Source organism: Grammomys surdaster, unplaced genomic scaffold (assembly GCF_004785775.1).
Source record: "Grammomys surdaster isolate TR1022 unplaced genomic scaffold, NIH_TR_1.0 338, whole genome shotgun sequence".
Taxonomy (NCBI): Eukaryota; Metazoa; Chordata; class Mammalia; order Rodentia; family Muridae; genus Grammomys; species Grammomys surdaster.
Window position 1 is genome coordinate 161,287 of NW_021604757.1, and position 24,101 is coordinate 185,387.

The 24,101-nt window shown below is 41.0% G+C and overlaps 1 protein-coding gene across 4 annotated transcripts in view; it reads left to right on the forward strand.

Moving 5' to 3' along the window:
- The window catches only part of Ttc17 (tetratricopeptide repeat domain 17), a 108,494-nt gene that overhangs the window by 37,591 nt on the left and 46,802 nt on the right, over window positions 1-24,101 (forward strand). For 3 of the 4 annotated variants that reach the window (XR_003712814.1, XR_003712815.1, XM_028778476.1), the window contains exons 11-16: window positions 620-766; window positions 2,741-2,856; window positions 3,013-3,178; window positions 4,653-4,730; window positions 4,864-5,088; window positions 7,531-7,717. Coding sequence is in view for 2 of the 4 variants with exons in the window: in XM_028778476.1 (XP_028634309.1) it covers window positions 620-766; window positions 2,741-2,856; window positions 3,013-3,178; window positions 4,653-4,730; window positions 4,864-5,088; window positions 7,531-7,717 (919 nt within the window). In the remaining 2 variants the exon portion in view is untranslated. The remainder of the gene's footprint in view (window positions 1-619; window positions 767-2,740; window positions 2,857-3,012; window positions 3,179-4,652; window positions 4,731-4,863; window positions 5,089-7,530; window positions 7,718-24,101) is intronic. The other variant, XM_028778477.1, reaches the window with a different exon arrangement.

The following is a 24,101-nucleotide window of genomic DNA, read 5'->3' on the forward strand; positions in this document are numbered from 1 at the left end:
TATATATATATATATATATATATATATATATATATATATTGTGTGTGTGTGTGTGTGTGTGCATTATATGTGTGCCTGGTGCCCGAAGAGACAAAGAGAGTGTGAGATACCCTGATACTAGAGACACCGAGGGTTGTGAGCTACCATGTGGGTGCTGGGACCCTAACCAGGTCCTCTTCAAGAGCAGAAAGTACTCAAATTCTGAGCTGTCTCTCCAGCCCCTAAGAATATTTTCATCTTCCTTAGTTCTAACCACAGTACTAATTTAATAGAATAATAACCAATTCAGTTTTGGCAAGGGGAAGAGCAAAACACCTAATTAATCACTGAATCTAATCTAGGAAAACCATGAAAAGGAAGTAAAAGGACAGGAAAGCAATCCATGTGTTTCTTCTCACCCTCTATGGCAAAGCTGAGTGGAAGCTGTTAACTACACTGCATATCCACAGGAAAATAACTGGGGACATAGTTCTAAGAAGTAAATTATCCTATTGCTTCTGGCCTGCTTTCTGAGTTTCTGTTAGACTACTGGTGAATGTTTACTAGGTTTTGTTTAAAGTAAAATCCCCCTTATAACTCCATTTTGAGTCACAGTTGGATCAAACTTTTCATTTTCTAGTTTGGTGATGATTCATCAACCTCCAGCATGATGTCTGTGAACTTTGATGTTCCTATAAATCAGAGTGATGTCAGCGAGTCTGTCAGGTCTTCTCCTGTAGCCCATTCTGTTCTCTGGGTCTGGGGCCGTGACTCTGATGCATATAGGGTAAGTGTGTAGAGACTGATGAAGGCATGTTCTCCAGCAGACACAGTCTAATACAGCAGTGGCCCTGCACTGCACTTAATGTGGCCTGACAATATTGAGCCTAGTGCAGCACACATTGAGTCAAATTACTATTGAATGGAAGGCGTTCTATTATGGAATTATGGGTCAGTAAGCTCTTTCTGAGTTCCTCACAATCAACTGGGGCAAATAAAAGCCCTGATGCCAGTTCTGCATGCTGGGTATAATTACTAGCCTGTGTCTTCCTCACTTACTCAGTGCTGAATGCTAGGCAGATACTAGGATGCACTAGATAAGCTTCATTCCCTACTGAAGCTTTATGGTAATAGAAGATGCATACAGTAAATACATCGGTAAATGCGTTTCTAGGCTACCATGAAGAGGTTGTATGTTAGCTAGGTCGTATGCTAGGGCATGCGGACAGAAATGTGTACTTTTTATTTATCATTAAAATTTTAGAATTTAATTGGATTCTAATAATTAATTCAGCCATTAAGGCTAATTACTATATAAACTCCTTGAAATGTGGTAGCTTCAAGATATTAGTAGGCCTTTAGTATAGTTCTTTATATGAAGAAAGATGAACATTTTACAGATTGCTAAAGTAATTGTTGGGAAGCTGAGACCAGAGGATAGCTTGAGCATTGGAGTTGCCTTACTAAACAGATTAGTAATTTTTGGCATTTACCCAAAGAATTTTGGTTGGAATTTGTTTCTTTGTTTTTTCAGTCTTAGGAGTTTACATGTCCTTTCAAGTACAGATAACAAATTGTGCCTCCAAACAAAAGATGTACCTTTATTATACGAAGTCCAAAGATAGGGTAAACTTCAGGCTCAGGTGACCCAAGTGGCCAGTGACATTTACCAGTGACTTCCTCTCTTATGGTATCAAGCACATTATTGGTTTCATCTGGAAACTTGATGGGATCCATCTAGGTAACTGGGACAGTAGGACCTTTTGTTCATATGAACTAAGACTTGTTTTTCTTCCCAGTAATGCCACTAGTCTGTCCTTGTGTTTCATTGGCCCAACTAATGTAGGCCTGCCCTGCACCTAGCCAGTGTGCAGTGAATCATAAGGAATAAGTCATACTAAGAATTGGTAGAAGGAATATCATAAGGTCAGGTAGAGCATCCATACTTACCTGAAAATATTACTTTTCTGTTCAGTCATTCTTATATACTGTCTTAGTTGGCGTTCTCTTGCTGTGAAGAGACACCATGACCAAGGCAACTCTTATGAAAGAAAGCATTTTATTGGGGGTGTGCTTACATTCACAGCTGGTTAGTCTGTTATTGTGGGAGGGAGCATGGCAGCAGGCATGGCAGGGATGGTGCAGGAAAAGTATTTGAGTGTCACATCCTGATCCTCAGGGAGAGCAAAAGACACTGGGCTTCACATGGACTTTTGAAACCTCAAGGCCCACCCCCTAGAGACACACTTCTTCCAACAAGGCCATAAGTTCCAGTCCTTCTAGTTCTTTCAAATAGAGCCACCCCTGGTGACTAATCATTCGAATATATGAGCCTATGGGGCCATTCTTACTCAGGCCACTACAAATACCTAGATTTTTTAAAAATATTTTTAGATTTATTCATCATATTTTATGTATATTAATGTTTTCATGCATGCATATATGTGCATAGCATGCATGAAGTACCTATGTAGTCCAGAAGATGGCATTGGATCCTGTGGAACTAGAGTTAGAAACAGTTATAACCTGCCATGTGGGTACTGGGGAATGGAACCTGGGTCTTTTAGAAGAATAGTCAGTGCTCTTAACCTCTGAGCCGTCACTCCAACCCCTACTATGTCTAAATATACCTAGTATCTCTAATACTATACCTAATGCTATACCTAAATATACCCTAGTATGTCTACATTCTTTTAGCAGCTCATTTAAAATGATGAAATGTTGAGTCTAAAGTAATCTATGAGATTTGTTTCTTTCGTAGGACAAACAACATATTCTTTGGCCTAAAAGAGCAGATTGTACAGACAGCTATCCCAGAGTTCCCCTTGGTGGAGAATTGCCAACATACTTTCTGCCTCCGGAGAACAAAGGACTCAGGCAAGTGCAGATGGATTTGGCAAAGCACCTGACTCTGCATGATTGTCTTCTGGCGGTTCTCTGCGAGCACCAGCCTTGGACTTGAAAGGTTAAGTCTTTGTCTTGAACTCACCCAAACTTTGAAAATATGAATCTTGTTCCTTTTTCTTGTGCCAGGATCCACGAACTGACCAGTGATGATTATTCTTCAGAAGAGGAGGCCCAAACCCCTGACTGTTCCATAACTGACTACAGAAAAAGCCACACTCTGTCCTACTTAGTCAAAGAATTAGAGGTCCGCATGGATCTGAAAGCCAAAATACCCGATGACCATGCACGCAAAGTAAGGCTCACTTAGGGTGCTGTTTCTTGCCGTCCATTCTGGGTGACTTCAGAAGCCTCTTAAATGGAACAGAAACTTGACAGAAGGGGCTGGTTTTCGGTCTGAGAAGCTAAAGTAGCGTAAGAATTGACAAGGTGACTGAGATGTCAGCCACGCTTCTCATCAGCACAGCATCAGGAGATGCTCCGTGGGCCGCAGTGTACAGAGTCCAGCTTGGCATTGTAAGTGCCTCTGGCCCAGAGAGTTCTGTCTAAAGGACGCCATCCTGACTGCTTCAGTTTAGCTTCGCAGCCTCTGAGTCTACACAGGCCTTGAAAGTTCTGCTCTGGCCTTGTCAGCCTTGCTTTGGCTCGATGTGAGATCCTTAGGAATCTATTAGTTTGATAGCCACCCAGGAAATTATAAGTAAATTCTACTGATACTATTTCCTTTAGTTCCTATTAGTTGTATATGACCAAGAGTTCTTTATCAATATAAATGACTAGATATGTACTCCAGAGAAAATATGTAGACTACCATATTTTAACAAATATAACTACTCTAAAACTACAAATAAAATAATAATTATCTTTTTATAGGAAAACAGACCATGGCAACTAATACTTCTGTTGTTGTTATTTTAAACTGAGTATGGTAACTACTTAGATTTAGTTCCCACTCACTAAAGCAGGAAAATGCCCATTTCCCAGGTACTGTTGTTCTTAGAACACAAAGATGATTAAGGCACAACTTTTCTTAGAGTTGTGCACAGTTACACAAGCACTGCAGAAGATAAAGTAGCTGAATTGAGGGCTGGTGCTTTCCAGCTTGGGAAGAGTGCAGGGTGTTAGTATATCCGATATTGCATGTTATTGATTCTGGATGGGGGGGTTATATTACTGGAAAAACAGACAGACAGACAGACAGACAGTAGAAAGAGAGAGAATGTGTGTATGTCTTTTAATTTTTATAGTTGAAGGAAACTAGAGTATATATGTGAACCAGTGAATACTTGTTAGTGTGTTAATTAATATATTCATAATGTGTATATGATTATGCATGAGTAATTGTTCTTAGGGATATTGAGATGCCTCCGTGGGTTAAATGTTTGCCACAGAAACATGGGGACCTGAGTTCAGATTCCTGCACCTGTGTAAAAAAGCTGAACAAGGTAGTGAGTGTTTATAGTCTCCCATCTGCTAAGGGTGGGTGGAGGCAGGAGGACAACTGGCGTTTACTGGCCAGCTGCTCTAGCCAATCAGTAAGTTCCAAGTTCAGTGAGAGACTGTGTCTCAAAAAATAAAGGAGTGACAGAGGAGACACCCAGCATCAACCTCTGACTCCCATATGTCATATACACACACAAACAAAACACATACACGCACAAAAATAAATTCGGAGGCATTCATGTAAGGAAGGACTGCATTATAGAGATTCTTCTAAGCATCTTCCTTGTTATTTTCAATCGAGTCATTATTTCTTTTGATATTTTCAGATTTTACTTTCCCGTATTAAAAACTATACTATTCCAGAAGAAGAAATTGGGTCTTTCTTGTTTCATGCTATTAACAAGGTAAGTCACTTGGGGTCTCTAAATCTTAAATCCTTACTAAGTATAATCAAAGTTATTAATGTATTTGTTAAAGAGTCTACTTAGAACCAGTACTCTGCTTTTTACCTAATGGAACTACTTTATATATTTTCAGCCAAACGCTCCTGTCTGGCTCATTCTGAATGAAGCAGGCCTTTACTGGAGAGCTGTAGGAAACAGTACTTTTGCTATCGCCTGCCTTCAGAGGGCTTTGAATTTAGCTCCAGTTCAATACCAGGACATTCCTCTTGTCAACCTGGCCAACCTCTTGATTCATTATGGTCTTCACCTTGATGCTACGAAGTTGCTCCTGCAAGCACTGGCCGTCAACAGCTCCGAGGTGAGGCTCTCTGCTCAGCTGCTCACAGTCGTGCGCTGCTGTGGGAATAGCGTGGCTGTACACTGTGCTTTGATTCTGTCTAGGAGGGATATAGAAAATGTCACGTTTGCTTTTAAGAGTAGATTTTGCATACTTCAAGAAAAAATATTTTATTTTGATTATTTGCATATTTTGATACAGCATCAGGCTTTGTAGCCAGAGCCCCCCTCAATTCATAATTCTTCTGCCTCCGACTCCTGACCCAAGATACATGTACGTACCACTGTGAATGAGTGAAACTGACAATTCTCATTTCTCTTTTTTAAAACTTATATGGAAATAGAAATTGTATAGCTATGAAAACTTGCTGCCACTTTCTGTGTCCGCCTGCAAAGCTAGCTCTCACTCTCCCACTCATTATTGAATGCATTGTGCTCAGTATTATATTATTTTATAGATACAAATTTAATTTATAGGTATAGTTACACCATCTGATGCACAGTTAAAAACAGTTGTTGTAGTTAGAAATAATAATCAGGGGACTGGGAATGTAACTAGTGGTTATGTACACAACACCCTAGGTTCAGTACCAAGGTGACAGATAATGTGCTACCATACATAGCATAACTGCTTTGTGATTCTTAGTTCTTATTTTTAAGGTTCCACTTTAGGTTTGCAGAAATACAATTGTAAGAGATACACAACTAAGTTGCCCTAACCAAGCACCTGAATGATTATATATTTTATCTCCAAAGAATCTTTAAAAGAGATGGGTATGAATAGCTTAGGTTTCTTTAAGGTATCATAAAACTAAATTTTAAATATAATAAAATGTTGCCCAGCAAACACAGTGCAGAGACCAGATGATCTGCTTGTACAAAGACGTGGTGGGGAGGCCTGTGGAAGGCCCAGTGCTGCTACTGACCATGATGCTGCCTGTGTTCACTTGCTGCTGCTACAGCTAAGGCAGCTGAGGAAGGACGAGCTGAGCTCTCAGAGATGCTCATCTTTCTGTATTTACAGTGTAGTTGCATTTAGTTGTCAAGTGCTGTGGCACTGCTACAAGATAAAAAGAGAAGTCAGTAAGTTGGGATGATGGTAGCAGAAGCCAAAACATACCGTAACCAACACTCCCTCCCAAGCTGTCAGCATCTGGACGTGCTGACCCAGAACCAGGAAGTCTGTGCAAGCATTTCATAGTGATCCTAAAGAGCTTACTACATGTAAAAAAAAAAAAAAAAAAAAAAAAAAAAAAAAACTGCTACTATATAGTTTTAAAACCCTAATTTAAATGACTATATAGTCCATAGACTGTCATGCCATAACTTACTCTTTAAGTAAGGTAGCTGACATTCTTAGTAACTATTGTCAATAATGGTCTCTACTAGAGCCTTTTCTATGTTACAGATAATTATCTAAGCACTAAAAATAGTAAGTCAATGAAATAGTAAATATTTTGATAGCTCTGGTACCTTTCCCAGCCGACAGTCCAACAAAAAGTTTGGGCCAGGGCATAAGCAAGAGCCGCAACCATCCCTTCTCCTGGTCTTCACTTTAGTTGTACACTTCATTTGTTTTCCTTCACTGGATTCTTTTAATTAGATCTAGACAACATCCAGTGTTTTACAAAAGTATCACCAAATCAAGCAAATGTTTTACAACAATACAACAAAATCATCAAATAGTTGATTTTATCAGCAGAATAGCCTTAGGAGATAGACTTTTCTTCCTTGGTAGATGAGTTAAGTATACACAGACTAAAAGGAATCAGAACTTACCACTTAGATTGGACTTGAGGACACTGTAAAGTTCACAGTCTTAACAACAGTATAGTGCCCTGAGCTAACATTCATAAAAACTGGTTTGCTTATTTTAAAATGCAACTTCTTTGTTTTAACATTTCTTAGTCTTTTATTTAAAAAATGTTTGGTTTTCTAAGATGATCTCACTATGGTAGTTCAAAGTGGCCTCAAAGCTTTTGATGGTCTCTCAAGTGCTGGGATCACGGGTGTGCACCACATGGCCAGTTTAGGAACGTGAACTAATACTAGATTAAGTAAAAGAAGCTACAAAAATGCATTTTATATGTACATGCTAAAGAAGTCGCTGTTTGATTCCATTCCTAGGAACTTTGTGAAGAGCAAAGTTAATGTGTGGCGGTAGAAGTCACACTATATCCACTATGGCTACTTTGGAGATAGGATTGGGAACCTCTGGGCTACTGCAAACATTTTAATTGTTTTATATATGGGGTTGAGTAGCACTTACAAGGATATATTCATATGTAAAAATTCACTGAGTTACATATTGTGCCTGGTGTAAATAAAACAAACAAGTTAGCAGTAACCTTTACAGAGGAATCTAAGAAGAGCTCAAAGAAGTATATACTGTAAAGGTTTTATGCTTCTCAAAACCCAATGGTTCATTTACATTCTGCTGATTTCTTTTTTCTATTCTTTTCAGCCCCTGACCTTTTTGAGCCTGGGAAATGCTTACCTGGCTCTGAAGAATGTCAGCGGGGCCCTTCAAGCCTTCAGACAGGCCTTGAAATTAACCACCAAATGCCCAGAGTGTGAGAGCAGCCTGAAGCTGATCCGCTGCATGCAGTTCTACCCTTTTCTATACAACATCACCTCTTCTGTTTGTAGTGGTAAGCGCCTGATAAATGCCAGGAGCTCAACCATGTTGCTGTCGTGATCAAAATAACACAGAGATGGTTTTAGGAACTTCCTCCAGGGTTTTAGAAAGCTAATCCTAGCTGTATAGCAAAGAAATTCATTCATTAATTACTGGAAATGCCTTAGTAGTTAAGGTTCATTTCCAGACCTTAGCTAAGAAATACTGACTAATGTATGCAGTGGAATTGTATTTTCCAGAATTTATGTTATGTTCTCTCCTGTAAATTTCTGTTTAGCCCTGACTGATATTCATGGTAAAGAAAATTAATGAGGCCATATGTATCATGAGCACAGCTCTATATACTTATCCCTGAAAACAGCCCCTTGCCTTTCAGAGTAGAGGTTTACCTTTCCTGTACCTTTACAGTAGTGATGGTACATCACAGGTGTCCTTTGTCTTTATGTGGAACTGCCTCGGGAGAGCTAGTATGAAACTTAAAAGTCACATGAACTCTAGTAACCTTCAATTAAAGGAAAAGATTGTCTGTTTCACATTCTTCCTTTGAACAACAGCCTCTGGGGAGATGGGGGAAGGCACAGATCTTCAGCACCTAGCCAGCATTAGGTAAAGCAACAGGTTTCACTCCATTGATTGTCCAGATTCTAGTGTAATATTTAGGCAGAGGGCTGATACCCAGTTGATATGGCTTGACTTATGATTTATAATAGACCGGTTTTCTGGTTCACTTTACCAGATTGCCTCAGGATTTTGATGGAATTGGGAGTAAATATACTAGCACTGTTAAATACCAAAGTCTCTCAGAACCATAAGATAGGTCAGATGCCTGTCAGCATTGGGCATAATATGAGTTAGTGTTCTCATGAACACTGAAGCCCTAGATAGTGTTTAGTAAGGAATAGTCAAGTGGCCAGCACTAGAATTGCACAGATTCTTGCCTGACCATACTCTGCCATACTTTCTGATTCCAGAAAAAGTAACATAGCCTCACCTATACAGTGAACGAGAATAAAAACTCTCACATACTTGCCCAGAAAACTAAGTGAGGTATTTATCGTAGAGTGGGTAACTGGATACAAGTCTTTAGAATTCATAGTAGGGCCAGTGACATGGCTCAGCAGGGAAAAGCATGTGCTGCCAAGCCTGAATTCAATCAGTGGAAGAAGAGAACCAGCTCCCACAAACTGTCCTTTAACCTCCACATGTGTAACTGGGCATGCACACGCACATTCAATTATGCACATGCATACATTAAGTGAAAATGAAATTTTAAAGAAATTTATTGTAAATACAAAGTATTCAGAGCTTTCAAAGCACAAGCTTTGTTCTTACTCTTACTTCATGCTGGAAGATGTGGTCTTTGGCTATTGCTGGTTACCCAGGAAGAGCCTCATTCTTACATTCTCTTATTAGAGAAGCTTGTGTCCGTTTGTTCTTCTCTCTAGCCTCTCTTAAAAATTTGATTCCTGGAGGTCACATAGTAGTGACCTTCTTCTAAACACTGTTTTCCTTGTAGTAACGTTGCATATTTGTCCTCAGTGTTGTTGTTTTGTTTTGTTTCTTGCACTTTCTTACTTCCTATGTCACTCATGTCAGCAGAAAGGATTTAGTTGTGATGAACTTGCCCCGAGACCTAACTTGTACAGGAACAAGTATCATGAGATAGATCTTCATCAGACGTGGAGCATCTGCTGGTGTAGATTATCTCCGTGCCATCCTTGGGTCCACTCAAACTAGGAAAGAAAACAACTTAGCTTGGAAGATGGACGACTATTGTTCTTTCAGGGAGAATTCATCAGCAAAAATTAAACAAGATTCAGTTTTTACCCATAAGTAACTAGCTGCATGAGCCATGAAGCCTCTGTTCTGCTTGGTTCCATTACCAGAACAGGCTCTCCTGCCAGTCCATCATCTCCTGAGATGGTAATGTGAATGTGACAGTGTCTACCCAGTAGCACCACCATAGCACTCCTAGGTATGAAGCTGTTATCTCATGGAGTGACTATTACCAAAATTTTCCTTGTCTTATTTTAACAGACCCATGTCAAGTATTTTATGAAGGAAGACTTAAACGGTTGAATTTTTACATGTTTCTTATTATTTCTTTAAGAATTCTGTAAAATTCATCATGATTCTATTACACACACACACACTTCTCAGAGCCACTCTCTTCCCTTCTCAACAACTTTGTGCCCCCTCCCATATCAAGGCAGCCTACATATTCTCAGATGTGTGGACTTCCACTCAAGCAAGGTCAGCTTTTCAGAGGCTGCACTCTTAGAGCTGGTGCTTTCTCTCTAAGCAGTTCTCTGGATAGGATGTGGAATTTCATGCCCAATTCCTCTCTTCTTGCTGGGTTTTGGTCTGGTTTAGGCTGGCACAACCACTAGGAGTTCAGATGTGAAACTGGCCTGCTGTGTCCAGAAGACACTGTTTTCTTGTAGCCTTCTACTGTCTCTGACTCTTACTCCCTCCACTCTCCTCCCACAGTGATCCCTGAGTCTTTGAAGAGGGGAATACAGTATATGTATTCACTTAGGACTGGACATTCTGGAGTCTCTTATTCTTTGTTCCTTGGCCAGTTGAAAGTCACTGTGTTGGTCGTTACCTATTGTAAACAGAAGCTTCTCTAATGAGGGTTGAGAGATGCCTTGATTTATGAGTACAATGACAAGAAATTAGGAGATGATTTAATATTTGCATTTAGCAGGGTAATAGTAATAGATTCTTTCCTAGGGCCTATGATCTGTTGAATCATACAGGTTTTGGGGTTTTGGAGTTGTTTTGTTTTGTTTGTTGTTGTTGTTTGTTTTTTGTTTGTTTGTTTGTTTGTTTGTTTGTTTGTTTTTGGCCAAGTAATGGTGCCAGGTATGGGTTTCATCTTATAGCTCAGGCCTTAAGTTCATCAGAAGGGATTGGTTATTCCCACAGCAGTCATGGCACTCCTGCATCAATGGGCGTGTCTTATGAGGTTGACAGGGTTGACAGTAAGACTGATGACTGCTTTCCTCCTCCAGACGCATGCATAGCACCTTCCAGCACTACTCACTCTAGCCAGTAGGGATAATGCTTCCAGGTCAGTACTGTTCTATGACCAAAGTGTAGTGTCTTCAGCAATACAGGCTTACCATCAATGCACCAAGATAACATGTTTACCTAAAAATATTACACCAGATTGTAGAAGTTACGAGTAAATAGTCTACAGAATAAGTCATAAACAAATATCAGCGTATATTAGAATTTTAGACAAGTTTCTATGTAATGTGTATTTGATAGCCTTTACAACAATTTTCAAATCATGTTTATGAACTTCAGTTGCTTGCTACGTACAGATGAATTACGTTATATTCTTTTTATAGCATTTCTATATCACACGCATTTGCAGAAATATCTCTTTTATAATGTTTTGTTCTCTGAGATTTTAGTCTGTTTTAGTTCTGTATCAGGAATGTCTGTAGATTTATGGCTTGCTGCACACAGTGTTCTATAATTTAGGTTTTAAGAAGGAAATGTTGCATGTTGCTGCCTCCTTCAGACTCCTTAGCTTATACCACCTGCAGCCGAGAACCTGCCCTTCACCACTTTCTTCACAAGAATTGCTGGGGAAGGAAGTGTTTATTTTTAAGATATTTTTCTAGATCCAGTTTGGGGAGAACTTCAGTATGTAGTTAGGCCATCCATTTATTTCCCCAAAATAATTTAAAAAATTTTAAGGACCATGGTTATGATTACCAGATAATTCTTTTGACATGTATCTATGTGATAAAGGAAGAATAAGAAAAAGATTGTAAGCTTGTATCTAGAAAGAAAGGTTATGATTTGCCCAAGTCAAACATCAGTCGGTAGATGTAGCATTAAACCATACCTTACTCCCAACATGCTATAAACCATCCCCACTGCCATGGTGAGGGACTTCATGTTTGTAGATTCTTGTAACATTTAATGAAAGTACTATAATTGTATTTTCAGTCTCATCTCTTAAAAGGAGTGTGTGCATACAAAAAGTCTGACTTTCACCAGATTATGGGAAGAGCACTAACTACCCTACAAGCACATGCTCTTTTCATTTGGGATGCTACCTTGATGTTTCAGGGTCTTGTTCATTAGTTTGCTGCACATGAGTAACCTTGGATTTTGTATAGAAACTAGAGATTGTACTTGTCTAGATTTTATAGGCAAAATTTTTATCTCTGGGGCAGACAAGATGGCTCAGTGGGCAAAGGACTTGTTGTCAGGCCTGATGAACCTAATTGGATTCCCCAAGACCCACATGGTAGGAGGGAACCAACTCCCAAAGTTCCAAAATTGTCCTGACCTCCACATGCATGCATCTAACACACACACACACACACCACACGGCGTGGGGGGGGCAATTATGTCTTCTTAAAACAGTTTTATCTTTTAGGACACTGTACAACAGATTGTGATGTCCAGTGCTTTATATCTTATGCTGTGAAAGACAGTGAATATGTGCATGCCGACTAGTTTTATGTCAACTTGGCACAAGCTAAGGTCATTTGGGAAGAGGAGCTCTCAATTGAGAAAATGTCTCTATAAGATCCAGGTATAAACAAATATGTAGGGCATTTTCTTAATTAGTGGTTAATGTGGGAGGGCCCAACCCCTTGTAAGTGCTACCGCCCATGAACTAGTGGTACTGAGTGCAGTAAGGAAGCAGGATGAATATACCCTGTGGAAAAGTGGAAAAACCACTCCTCCATGGCCTCTGTATCAGCTCCTGCCTTCAGGTTCCTGCCTTGTGTTCCTGCCCTAACATCCCTGCATGATGGACTACAAGCTGTAAGATGAAATAAGCTACCTCCTTCTGAACTTGCTTTTGATGATGATGTTTTATCTCAGCAATAGAAACCATAACTAAGACAATGTGTAAATACTTCCTAGCTGTTTAGTCTTAAATGAGGTCTTGCTCTATAGCTCAGCCTGCATTTTTTTTAATATAATTTTTTTAAATTGTAATTTATACTCATTCACACAGGGGTTTTAAACACAAAAAGGCAGGACATGGGGAAGGGGATGACACTGGAGCGTGGGTGTTCAGGGGGAGTACAGATATTTTTTAGAACAGGGTATCGTCAGCCTGCATTTAAACTTGTATCCTTCTGCCTTAGTCTACTGAGGGCTGGGTTACAGGAATGCACCACCATACCCAGCCCTCTTCTTGAACTATAATGATAATCTTTTGTCCTATATATATTTTTTTTTCTTTTAAGGAATGAGCCTACTGACCCTTTTTTTTTTTTTGCAAGCTCTTTCCACAACTATTCCTTCTATTAGTATAGATTATAACCTGGGTTGGGAGTACAGAGTAATAAAGTACCTTTGTACAACATACAAGGCTCTGGGGCGGGCCTCAACAAAAAGAAGTGGGGAAACAGAGTTGCAGCCAAATAATACCCAAGGAAAATTGAACACAAGCCCCCCACCACACACATGCGCGCGCACACACACACACACCAACCAGACAGTGCTGGGAATTCAAGCTTGTCGTCATGTGTGCCCAGCAAGTGCTGTATAACTGAGGTGTTTCCTCAGCAGTGATGGTGAAAATCGTCTCTTTTATAATTTCTGATTTGATTATTTATTTGTTATTGTGTGTGCATAGAATGTGGTAGGTGGGGACACATGTACCATGTCACATATGTGGGGTCCAAATGACAACTTTGTGGAGTTGATTCTCCTTCCATCTTTACACGAATTCTAGGGATCAGACTTGGGTCACTAGGGTTGCATATCAAGTATCTTTACCCAGAAACATCTCACTAACCTATGAATATAATCTTTAAGCAACAAAGTAGCATTTGATTTCTTCCATCTAAATAACTTACACATGGCTTTTTTTATTTACTCAACGAATACTGTGTGCCAGGCAATATTCTAGGAACTAGAAAGTAAGGAAAAACCTTCATTTCTTAGGAAGTTACATTCTACTACCAAGAAGTGGAGGGCAGATGACAAGTGTGATTGTCTAGTATAGGAGTGCCACTGTGCAGAAACAGCACAAGTGTGTCAGCGACATCCCATTGAAGAAATGACATTTTAGCAAAGACTTAGAGGTAGTTATAGACTCTGGGACATACCAGTATGCCGCACAGAGGGTTTCAGACGGAGAGACAAGTCAGTGCAAAGGCCTGGGAGGGAATGGACAGTATGTAAGCAGATGTGGGTGGGTAGAAGGAGGGAGGATAAAAGCTGCATGATTATTTCATGATAGGTTGCTTTAATAATTGGGGCTTTTATTCCAAAAGAAAGATATTTGGAAAGTTTTGAACAGGAATAAAGTGATTGAATTTACATTTTAACAGGATTCTTCTGCAAAGAATAGACTGTACTTTGGTGGGGTGAGAGTAGAGGCAAGAATACCAGTTAGGATGATACTTCCAAAGTTTCCCTGAGACGGGCTGGGAGATGGCTCAGAGAGCAACTGCTTGCTGCACAAGCATGAGGCCCTGAGTCCAGATCTGTAGCACCCATATAAAAGCCAAGTGTGGTGGTACATACCTGCAACCCTGGCACTGGTGGGGTTTGAGGTGGGATAGTTAGAGCAGAGATAGCTGGATCCCAGAGGTTCACTTACTAGCCAACCTAGTGATCAGTAAGCTCCATGTTCAGTGAGAGACCTTTCTCAAAACATAAATGGAAGGGATAGAGGCAGTCTCCCATTGTTCGCTTCCATTTTCACCTGTACATACATGGCAAGCACGGGACACACACACACACACATACACACACACACACACACACGATTGTTAGCTTGAGTCAGGCACATGGGAGAAATGATCTTGTTTAGGATAAAGCAGGGTAAACATCCCTCAAGAAGGTTCTGGAGAATGACAGGACGAGGAAGGCAGCCCAGAGCAGCAGCCTGGCAGAGGAGAAAGGGGGCACAATGAGCAGGTTGAGGGAAGGAAGCTGTGGCCTCGAACTATCAAGTAGAGGTGGTGACAGTTGACTATATGAATGTTATCATGGTCAGTGAAGGACTGCCTAGAACTATGATGGTGAGCCATAGGCACGTGGGTATTGGTTTGTTTCTGTGTTTTTGTTTGGTTGGTTTTTGTCTTTTGAATCATGGGCTTGGATGGAAGTACCTGAGTAACTCATACAGAATGTAGAATGTATCAACAGTTAATTAATAGGGCATTTTAGTGTACATGTAGAGGCTGGAAAGAGACAGAACTGTAAAGAAGTAGACAGGAAGGTAGGGTAAAGTGCAGGCAAGTATTTATCCACAAGTCAGAAGTGTTTAAAAGAGCAAACAAGAGGATCATTGTTACACCCAGTAGTTACGTCCTGGTACTGAGTTAGGTGAAGACAGAATAAATCCTAGATTGAACATGTTGGAAACCTTTTAAGTCCTCGTAGGAAATGTGGTTTGAAGAAGGTGGGAAAATGGCAATCTTTATTGGAGTACAGAAAAGGGAGGTGTAGTTGAGATTGACAGTGTTTTGTTTTTTTGTTTATAAAACTAACTAGAATGTATTGCAGCATATTTACCTAAAAATGATCTAATAAAGGGGAAGAAATAAAAATGTAGAAAGAGCTCATTGTATCTCAGAATACAGAGTTCTCTAGAAGAAGGGAGGGGGCTGTGGAAGGAGGGCAGAAGGTTAAGAGTCCTGAGACTCAGAGGTAGGAGTTATCTCTAGCTGGGAGCAGGGGTACAAGTAAACACCCCTGAGTGTGCTTGAAGATTTAGTGCTAGAACTGTTGGCTGCTTCTCAGCAAAACTGCCAGAGCAGAGTGAAAAGGAGCTCAGAGTGGCAGGAATTCCATGAGGGAAGAGGGGCAGGAAACTTGTTTATAATGAAAATTGACTAGAGAGATTTCTAACTATGCCAAGTAGATAGATGTCCATGTCACTAATCAAAAAGGAAGCTCAGAGGAGAAATGGCATGTGCATTGGTATTGTGCTGCTGTAACATGTTCACTGGAGCCCATGCTCATTTAGTGCCTCAGGTTTCCTTGGGGTGGGAGTGAGGGATATGCAGGTATTAAGGAAAATTCCAGGAACAGCCTCTAAAATGCTAACATCTAAAAAGCTGATTGAGAAAACCAAGGTATCAAGCCAAGAAGGAGTAGGTTCTGCAGTTCTGAGAGGACAGAGTTTGAGAAGGAAAGATCAATAGTCATGTGGCCTGTATTGGTTTCCACAGTACAGCACAGATATCCAGAGAGGTAAGCAGATTTCTGGGAGGCTTGCCTTGATGAGAATTGCTAACAGAGAACAAGGGCAGCCACTCAGCTGGCATGCAGACATTTCAGAGGCACTTCCTGGAGGCAGCCAGACTGGGTAGCACTGCAACTTTGCCACTCATGTATAGACTGTTTATTCTCTTAATAAGATACAAGTTTGTGTTGTCAGAATGACAGAAGACATGGGGTACACAAATAACTGTCACCATTAGGGTTCCTGTCCCAAGTCTCTAAAGGGATGTAAGGCTAGGGAGAACTAAATGAGGTTTCCATCAGAGCGCCTCCTTTCTGGATCGTACATATTATGACAGGTGACGTTAGTCAGAAAGTTGTATTTAGACGAGATCTTTGTTTGTATGTGGGCTCCACTCTGCACCGGGAACTCTGGTGATTTCCTGAACTCACAGCACAAAGTACTAAGTAACTGTACAGAGCAAGACCAAGAAGCAAGGTGAGTAGCAGGGTGAGCGAGCAGCAGGGCGAGCGGGTTACAGGGGAAGCGGGCAGCAGGGTGAGCATGAAGCAAGGTAAGCGAGCTGCAGGGCAGGTGGGCTGCAGGGTGAGTGAGCAGCAGGGTGAGTGGGCAGCAGAGTGAGTGGGCAGCAGGGTGAGTGGGCAGCAGAGTGAGTGGGCAGCAGGGTGAGTGGGCAGCAGGGTGAGCGGGCTGCAGGGTGAACAAGCCTGCGTCTTTCTGCTCCTGAAACTGAACCAAAGCTGCGCTTGCACCTGAGTCTCCTGTCTTCTACCTCTATGCACTCGTGGGTTAAGTTAGGCAAGTTCACTGGTTTTTGATTCATTTTAAATTTCAGTTTTCACTCACCCTAGGGGTTTTTCGAGACAACTAAGCCTATGTGCTGTTAAAGTTTCTTAGTTTGCTTTCTAGTGGTGTGATAAGAACATAACTAAAAGCAGCTTGGGAGGAAAGTGCTTTTTCTCACTTACATGTCCTGATCACAGTCCCTAATGGAGGGAAGTCAGGGCAGGAAGTCAGTGAGGAACCTGGAGGCAAGAACTCAGCAGAGACCACCGAGGAGTCTGCTTACTGACTTGCTCTCCCTGGTTTTCTCAGCTTGCTTTTTTATTCAACCCAGGACCACCACCTCACTCTCCTATACCAAGCAGTAATCAAGAAATTGCCCTACAGGCTTGCCTATAGGCAGTCTATGCAGGCATTTTCTCAATAAGGGTTCCCTCTTCACAGATAACTCTAGCTTGTGACAACACTGATGAAATATCTAACCAGGACTTAAAGCTTTGTTCTGACAGTGACATCTATGTGAGTCTTCCCCTTTCAGAAACACACACGTTACATATAGAAATGCAGTATCCATCCCTCACTGCTAGGGGGCTCCTTAGCCTTTTTTTTTTAAGTGACTTGTGCCTTTCGTTATATTTTTAAAAGACAACTTAAATGAATCCCCACTTTAGAGACATTTTTAAAATCTGAGTGCCATGTACTTACACCCAGGTTTGATCGTTGGATGATGTCTGCTAAGCTCCATGGTCTGTTGGGAATACAATATTGAGTCTGTTAGGAAAAGAAATGGATGAGGTTTCCAAATCAGAAGCCAAAGGAATGCGTCCTGTGGGGTGTTCTGTCCATGTAAGTTTGCTTGTGTGTCCCGTCTTTGTCAGTGCTGATGCTCAACCCTAGTGCTCCCTGAGTAGGACAGCAGCTTGCAGAGTGGAAGTAAGATACTACAAACCCTGTTAGGATGCACATTGGCTATTGGTACCCAGTAGATAGGCATGCCCAAATCCAAAGCCTGTCTATCCTCACACGCAAATTCAAAGCCTACCTCATGGCCCCAGAGTGGGATCTGCAGTAAAGGAGATCGAGAACTTTGTTACAAAAACTTACAAAGGTGCTCTACTCTATTATAGAAGAACTTAAGTGGATTTTAAAACTTTAATACCGACAGAGAGGTGACCTAGTGGTAAAGACATGTGCTATCAAACCTGATGACTTGAGTTTCATCACCAGCACCTATATGATGGAAGGAAAAAATAGACTCCCAAAAGTTGTCTTCTGACCACACACACACACACACAGAGAGAGAGAGAGAGAGAGAGAGAGAGAGAGAGAGAGAGAGCACATAGCAATGAGATTCCTGGTTCTCATATCTGTATCCTATGAGGAATCACTAGACCCAGGGCCTGAACAGTTATAGAATTACTAAATCTCAAGTTCTTATCTTAAGATACTATCCTTACAATGTACTAAACTCAAGAAATTCAAGGCAATTTACTGAACCCTAGAAAGTAAAGCCCAGTTTGCATTTGATGACTGTGTATCACATCCTTGCTGTAGGAGAAAGGGCTAGCCTGCTGCTCCCAACCAGGAACTTCTGTTGGTGGGCCCTGTCCCTGTTCATGCTGCTGTACTTCTATTGGAAATGCAAGAACAGGTCAGTCTGTTGTTTACTTTCCTCAGTCTCAGCTGATGACTCCTAACATGAATCAGAAGACAGCCCAGAGATTGTCCTTTGTTTTTATTGCTTTTATTGCTTTTATTGTTTTTATTGCCCCCGTACCCACATGCATGCAGACCCAGTCAGCTGGCCTCTTCAGGCTACATCTTTTATCTCCACTCTAGACTCCTCCAGATGCCTCTGGCTGTTTTCTCTCCCTCACGTTTATAATGAAAACTTCCTCCTTAACCACACCATGGGGCGGTCATGACGGTTTATACACTTCATGTCTGCTTTTTACAAAGTTTGGAAACTAAACCAAATTCTGGCATATAATGAATACATTGTGGTCTCTACCTTCTTCTGTGTGTATGTGCACATGTCCCCTTCAAATTCCTCATTTTATGTACACGCATGTCTTCTTTCTGTAGCACCACAACCTTGCACCCTCATCCCACAAATCAACCTAAACAGCTTTGAAGGCCTACCTCTGCCCTGTGACTTACATGGTCCCTATTTTGTTTGTTTTGGTTTGGTATTGTTTTCTGAGATGGTCTCACTCTATAGCCCTGACTGACTGTTCCAGGTCAAGATCCGTTGCTTTGTAGACTAGCTCTGGCTTTGGACTGGCAGAGATCCACCTGCCTTTTTCTACCAAGTGTGGGGATTAAAGGTCTACACCACTGTGCCTGGCTCTTGGTCTGCTAAGTATATCTGATATTATAACCAGTCACTGTGGCCATGCTTCTTGAGAGCAGGAGCTAAGCCTTCTCACCTCCGTGGCCATCATGTCCTCTGTCCCTTCTGTGTTTGCTACACTTACTTGAGTATCAACTTATTACTCAAGTAAACTGGATAAACAATAGTAGCTATTAGTGACAGTGGTAACAAGTAAATAAGTTGTTAGATCCCTGTTTATCCAGGGTGCTGTGTAGAAACCAGGTCTCATATGCACATGTCAATAGAGTGGTTTTAAGTTTACAATTCCTGCCTTAGGAGAAAATAGAAAAAGAATAGTCTTGTGTCACTTGTCCATGATAGCTAACAGATAGTCTCTCAACCTGCTTCCATTATTTTTAATTTACATTGCAAACAAATATCTCTTTGGACTCAGATTCAGAATTAGTATGAATAAATCAGGAATCCTGAGAGATCAGCTGAGCTTAGTTCTTCAGTATCCTAGCTTGAAGAATAATTCCTCATGGAATTATTAAAGTTACTCTCCGTACTCCATGTGTGCTCCCTGTGCTCCATGGTAAAGTATGCCATGTTTAAATTGAAAATAGTAATGGCTATGGTTAGTGGTTGACTTCCCTATACAGTTTCTCGATGGAAGTCTTTTCAAAGTAAATTCTCTTAAAAGTCTAATGAGTGAATGCTACTAACTAGAGATATGATCTGGCCATGCACAATTCTAAAGGCAGATATTGGATTTCATCTGACTGGTTTCTAATAGCTGTGTTGTGTGTCATTCTGTCTCCACTGACACTGACTTTATTTCTTCACTTGGTCATGTAAGGAAAGGCCATGTGGCAGGATCAAGAGGCCATATTTACAGCCAATTCTTTGTTTTCTACTCTATGACAATAGAGATCAATTCAACCCCAAACAAAGAAACACTTGCCCAACTCCCCTTGGGATAGAATTCAGCACCAGAATGTGGAATATGATGAGCACACAAGGAGACACACATGCATGCACACACTTAAACAGAGAGAGAGACAGACAGACAGACATGCAGGGTCACATGCTTTGATTCTATTTATTTTTCCTTCCCTACTCTGTCCTAACTCATTCAAGGCACCAGGAGGGAATCCCAGTGTATGCCCGTGATTGCCAATTTCAAGTGTCAAAGATAACTCCTTTCTCTCTGGCAGTGCATTTCTAAGTTCAGTCAGTATGTAACCATTACTTTAAGTTCCTGTGAAGAATTGGGCAGTAATTGCTGAGTAAGAGACCTAAGGAAGCATTCCTGCTGATAAAATCATTTCTTTTGTTTTCCTTCAAATAGAGAACAACAACAGGGGTCAGGCACCTTCATCAGTCTCTCAGCCCCAGTTCTCAGCACCCGCTCCATGTGCTCCGTGTGCTCCGTGTGCTCCGTGTGCTCCGTGTGCTCCATGTGCTCTCTGTGCTCCATGTGTTCCCTGTGTTCCCTGTGCTCCATGTGCTACATGTGCTCCATATGCTCCATGTGCTCTCTGTGTTCCCTGTGCTCCCTGTACTCCCTGTGTTCCCCGTGCTCCCCCGTGCTCCCCGTGCTCCCTGTGCTCCCAGATGCAATGCTCTGAGTTCTTACTTCAGCAGTGGTTTTGTTAATGTTGTTTCCTGAGAGTCTCATCACAGAAGGGCAGTAGCTTATCTCTTCATTCTATAAAAAGAAACTTGACAAAAATAGATTGTTGATTTGTCCAAGTTTGTGTGCTAAGGCTTTAGCTAAGGCCGAACTTGATTTTCTGACATGGAGTGTCCATCCTGATTTCTAAAAACTGAGGGTATCCAAAGGACTGTCAGCTGTCACCTCTCCTGACACAAAGGCATCTGTTGCCAATAAGGATTCTTCCTTACACCAGCAGCTTGCCCATTAACTCTAACACTAAAGCCCAAAGTCCACCGCAGTTAAAGTTTCCAGGTAATATTTTCAGTCCTTTTATGAAAGAATGGTAAAGTACTGAAAGCTGTGGTTTTCTTCAGGGAGTGATTTATTTTGTTACTTTTTTTTTAAAGATTGTTTGCAAAAGGAGTAAATAAGAAACAATGATATAACCTTCTTTTAAAGCATTCCTGGGGTGTTTCTGTGTTACCCGCTTATAAAACAAAATTCAGTTTTATAACTGCATAATTTTGAGTAGAAGGGTAAATGAGAAAGACCCAAAAAACCTATTGAGAGCATCTCATCTCTGTTAAAGGCATCTGTTGCCAGTAAGAATAATGGACTTCCATTTTCCCCTCAAGTGTCGTATGTCTAACTGAACCTAGCGGAATCCTCCCTATAAGGTGACTTGTCTCACAGCCAGAAGAGGGAGACTACTGAACAGTGTAACCTAAGCTGCCTGGGCAGTGCCTCAGGCAAACCCTGGACTGCTCCATTGTTCAGTAAGCCCACTTTTCTACGATCAGCTTTGCCTTCAGATTCTAGCTCCCATCCTTATCATCAGTTATCGTGTCTTGAGACGTCACTATGCTTGAAAGCAGTGTTCTTGTTTGGGAGGGGAAAGGATCTTAACAGGAGCAAGATTTGTATGAAGCTCAGATGCTTAGCAGTAGCTTCGAGGGTGTTGTTGGGCTTTACTGACCTAAGTATATACTGAGCTTCCTTCATGTGGTGTCTACCCTTAGGGTTTGTGTTGCAAGGTGGTACACTTACTCTTACAGTGTCTCTCAGAGACTACAGTGGCCAAAACTAAAATATCTTGTTTTAAAGTCCAGTCAGATCAGGACTGCTTCTTGTTCCTTTGTGACTTTTCACGAGGATATCACTAGTAACAACAGCAGCTTATCCTATGCTCACAATGGTCTCACGCTTAACATTTAACACAACACATGAGTGAAGCCATACTATTTTTAAACTAAGTTCACAGATGAGGGAACTGATACACAGAGGTACTGATAATAACTCCCTGCTTTATAATACTGATACTTCTGAAGACAGACTTTGCCCTCAGGAAATCTGGTTCCAGGCTGTGCTCCTGACCACAGTCACACCAAAAGAACCAACCCATCTTCTCCGTGCCTCTAGCTGGAGTTACTTGGCTGAGAGTTCCAGAGTCTTGCCCCACAGCCTCACCTTCCTTATATTGGCATTCTATGTGTGGTAACATCACCTCAGATTTACCTTCACATGGAAATGGTAATTTTCATTAGGAAAAGGAAAATAATCTTCTAGGAATTTGGTGAATAGAATTAGTGAGAAGAAAAGAGGTTCACCTAACTTTAGAAATGTCAAGAGTGCCTGAGAACCTAATTTACTCTGAAAAACTATCCTCAAAATCAGTTGTGCCTCTTTCTCTCAAATGACTTAGACTTTGACAATGAGTATTGACTAGTTCTCTTTTCCACAACACACTTCTAAGCTAGGCCATTACCAGTAATCCCAGTGTACAGCAGATACTCCAGAGAAAAGATGTTGAGTGCTAGAGCGCCCCCAGCAGTTCAGGAGCAGAAGTGCCCTCTTGGAGTTTGGTTCTTGGCTAAGATTGCTCTACAGTTTCTTACTTCTAAGAAAAAGGAAGATTTAGAAATGAATTAAATGCAAATTCTTTGTAAGCAAGTCCAGGGCATTACGCATAAAAGAGTGCTTGTCTTTCACCTGGGACCTTGTTAGCTAAACCATTTCATTTAAATCATGAATATTCTTTTTATAAATTATGGGATGCATTTCAAGGTTAGTCTAAGCCATAGAGTATCTTCATTTATATTAGTACAAAGTAAATGAGGTGTATAGAAGACATTGGTACTACTTTCTCTCTTTGTGTTTGCATGTGCACACGTGTGTCTGCCTGTCTGTCTCTGTATTTCATCAGAGTCTTACTGTGTAACTCATGCTGGCCTCAAACTCATGACCTCCTGCTTCAGCATGCTCATCTATTTTGGGTGTTGTTTTGTGATACTGGGACCAATACTTTCTTATCTTTAATAAGAATATAATCTACCAGGAAATTAAACTATGTTTTTTAAGGCTTGGAGTAGAAGTGCACTGTGATCTGGAGATCACAGACTGTAGTGCTTTCTGAAGCATTTCACTAACACTCCCCCACATCACTCACAGACAACTGGAAATGTATGTTTAAAGTTAGGCAGCTTAACTTCCCAGTAACCCAGCTACTTAGACAAATCACAAAAACATTCTGTTTTTTTTTTTTAACTATTAACTATTGATATAAGAAAGCTAGCATTAGTAATTCTTAATCTTTTTTAAGATTTTTTAATTATGTGTGTTGTGTTTGTGTGTGGATAGTGCCTAAGGAAGCCAGAGGCCTTAGATCCTCCTGGAGCGGGAGTTGCAGGTAGTTGTGAACCACTGGGCATGGTGCTGGAGCTGAACTCAGGTCCTCTACAATTGTGTGCTCCTACCACTGAGCCATCTCTCCAGCCCTGTAGTTCTTTATATTTAAAGAATTTGGTTTTCATTGAGTCTCTCTGATGCTTCAGACTGCTAAAGAATGGCTCACTCAAAATAACCTTCTCTTCTTCCTTCCCTCCTCCATTCCTCTGGGAGATCCTGCCTGGCCGTGTGATGTGGAGGGAAAACAATCTTCAGCCTCACAGCTGTTGCTCCCCCAAAACGGTCTGGATTTGATGCTATTCCAGAAGACCAAGTTTAGCTTTGAGGACTTTTGAAGATTATACCTTACAGGTGCCTCTGAGTCATTTTCTTATTGCAGACATTTAAGATTACAAAATATTTTTGCAGTAGGAAAAAGGAAAGACAAGCAAAATGATGTGAAGGGTAGCTCAGAAAACTGAGTAAGTCTTTGCTTTGATAATATTACAGTGTACACAACATAGTCAAGGTGAAAGAGGACTTAGTTGGATCCTTGCCATTAGTATTTCCTCTCTGCTTTTCATCGCGGCACTTCTTTATATCCAAATCGAGGCTGGTCTCTGGAAATGGGAAGTTCTTCATGGTGCATTAAAGTCAGCTGGCTGTGGAGACTGTCCATATTCCATTTTATATTGCATTATATATTTCAGTGTTGTTGTACATAGTTCTCTGTACTTAATTGTTCACACCAGATGGTGAGAACACAGGCAGATACCAGTTGGCACCTC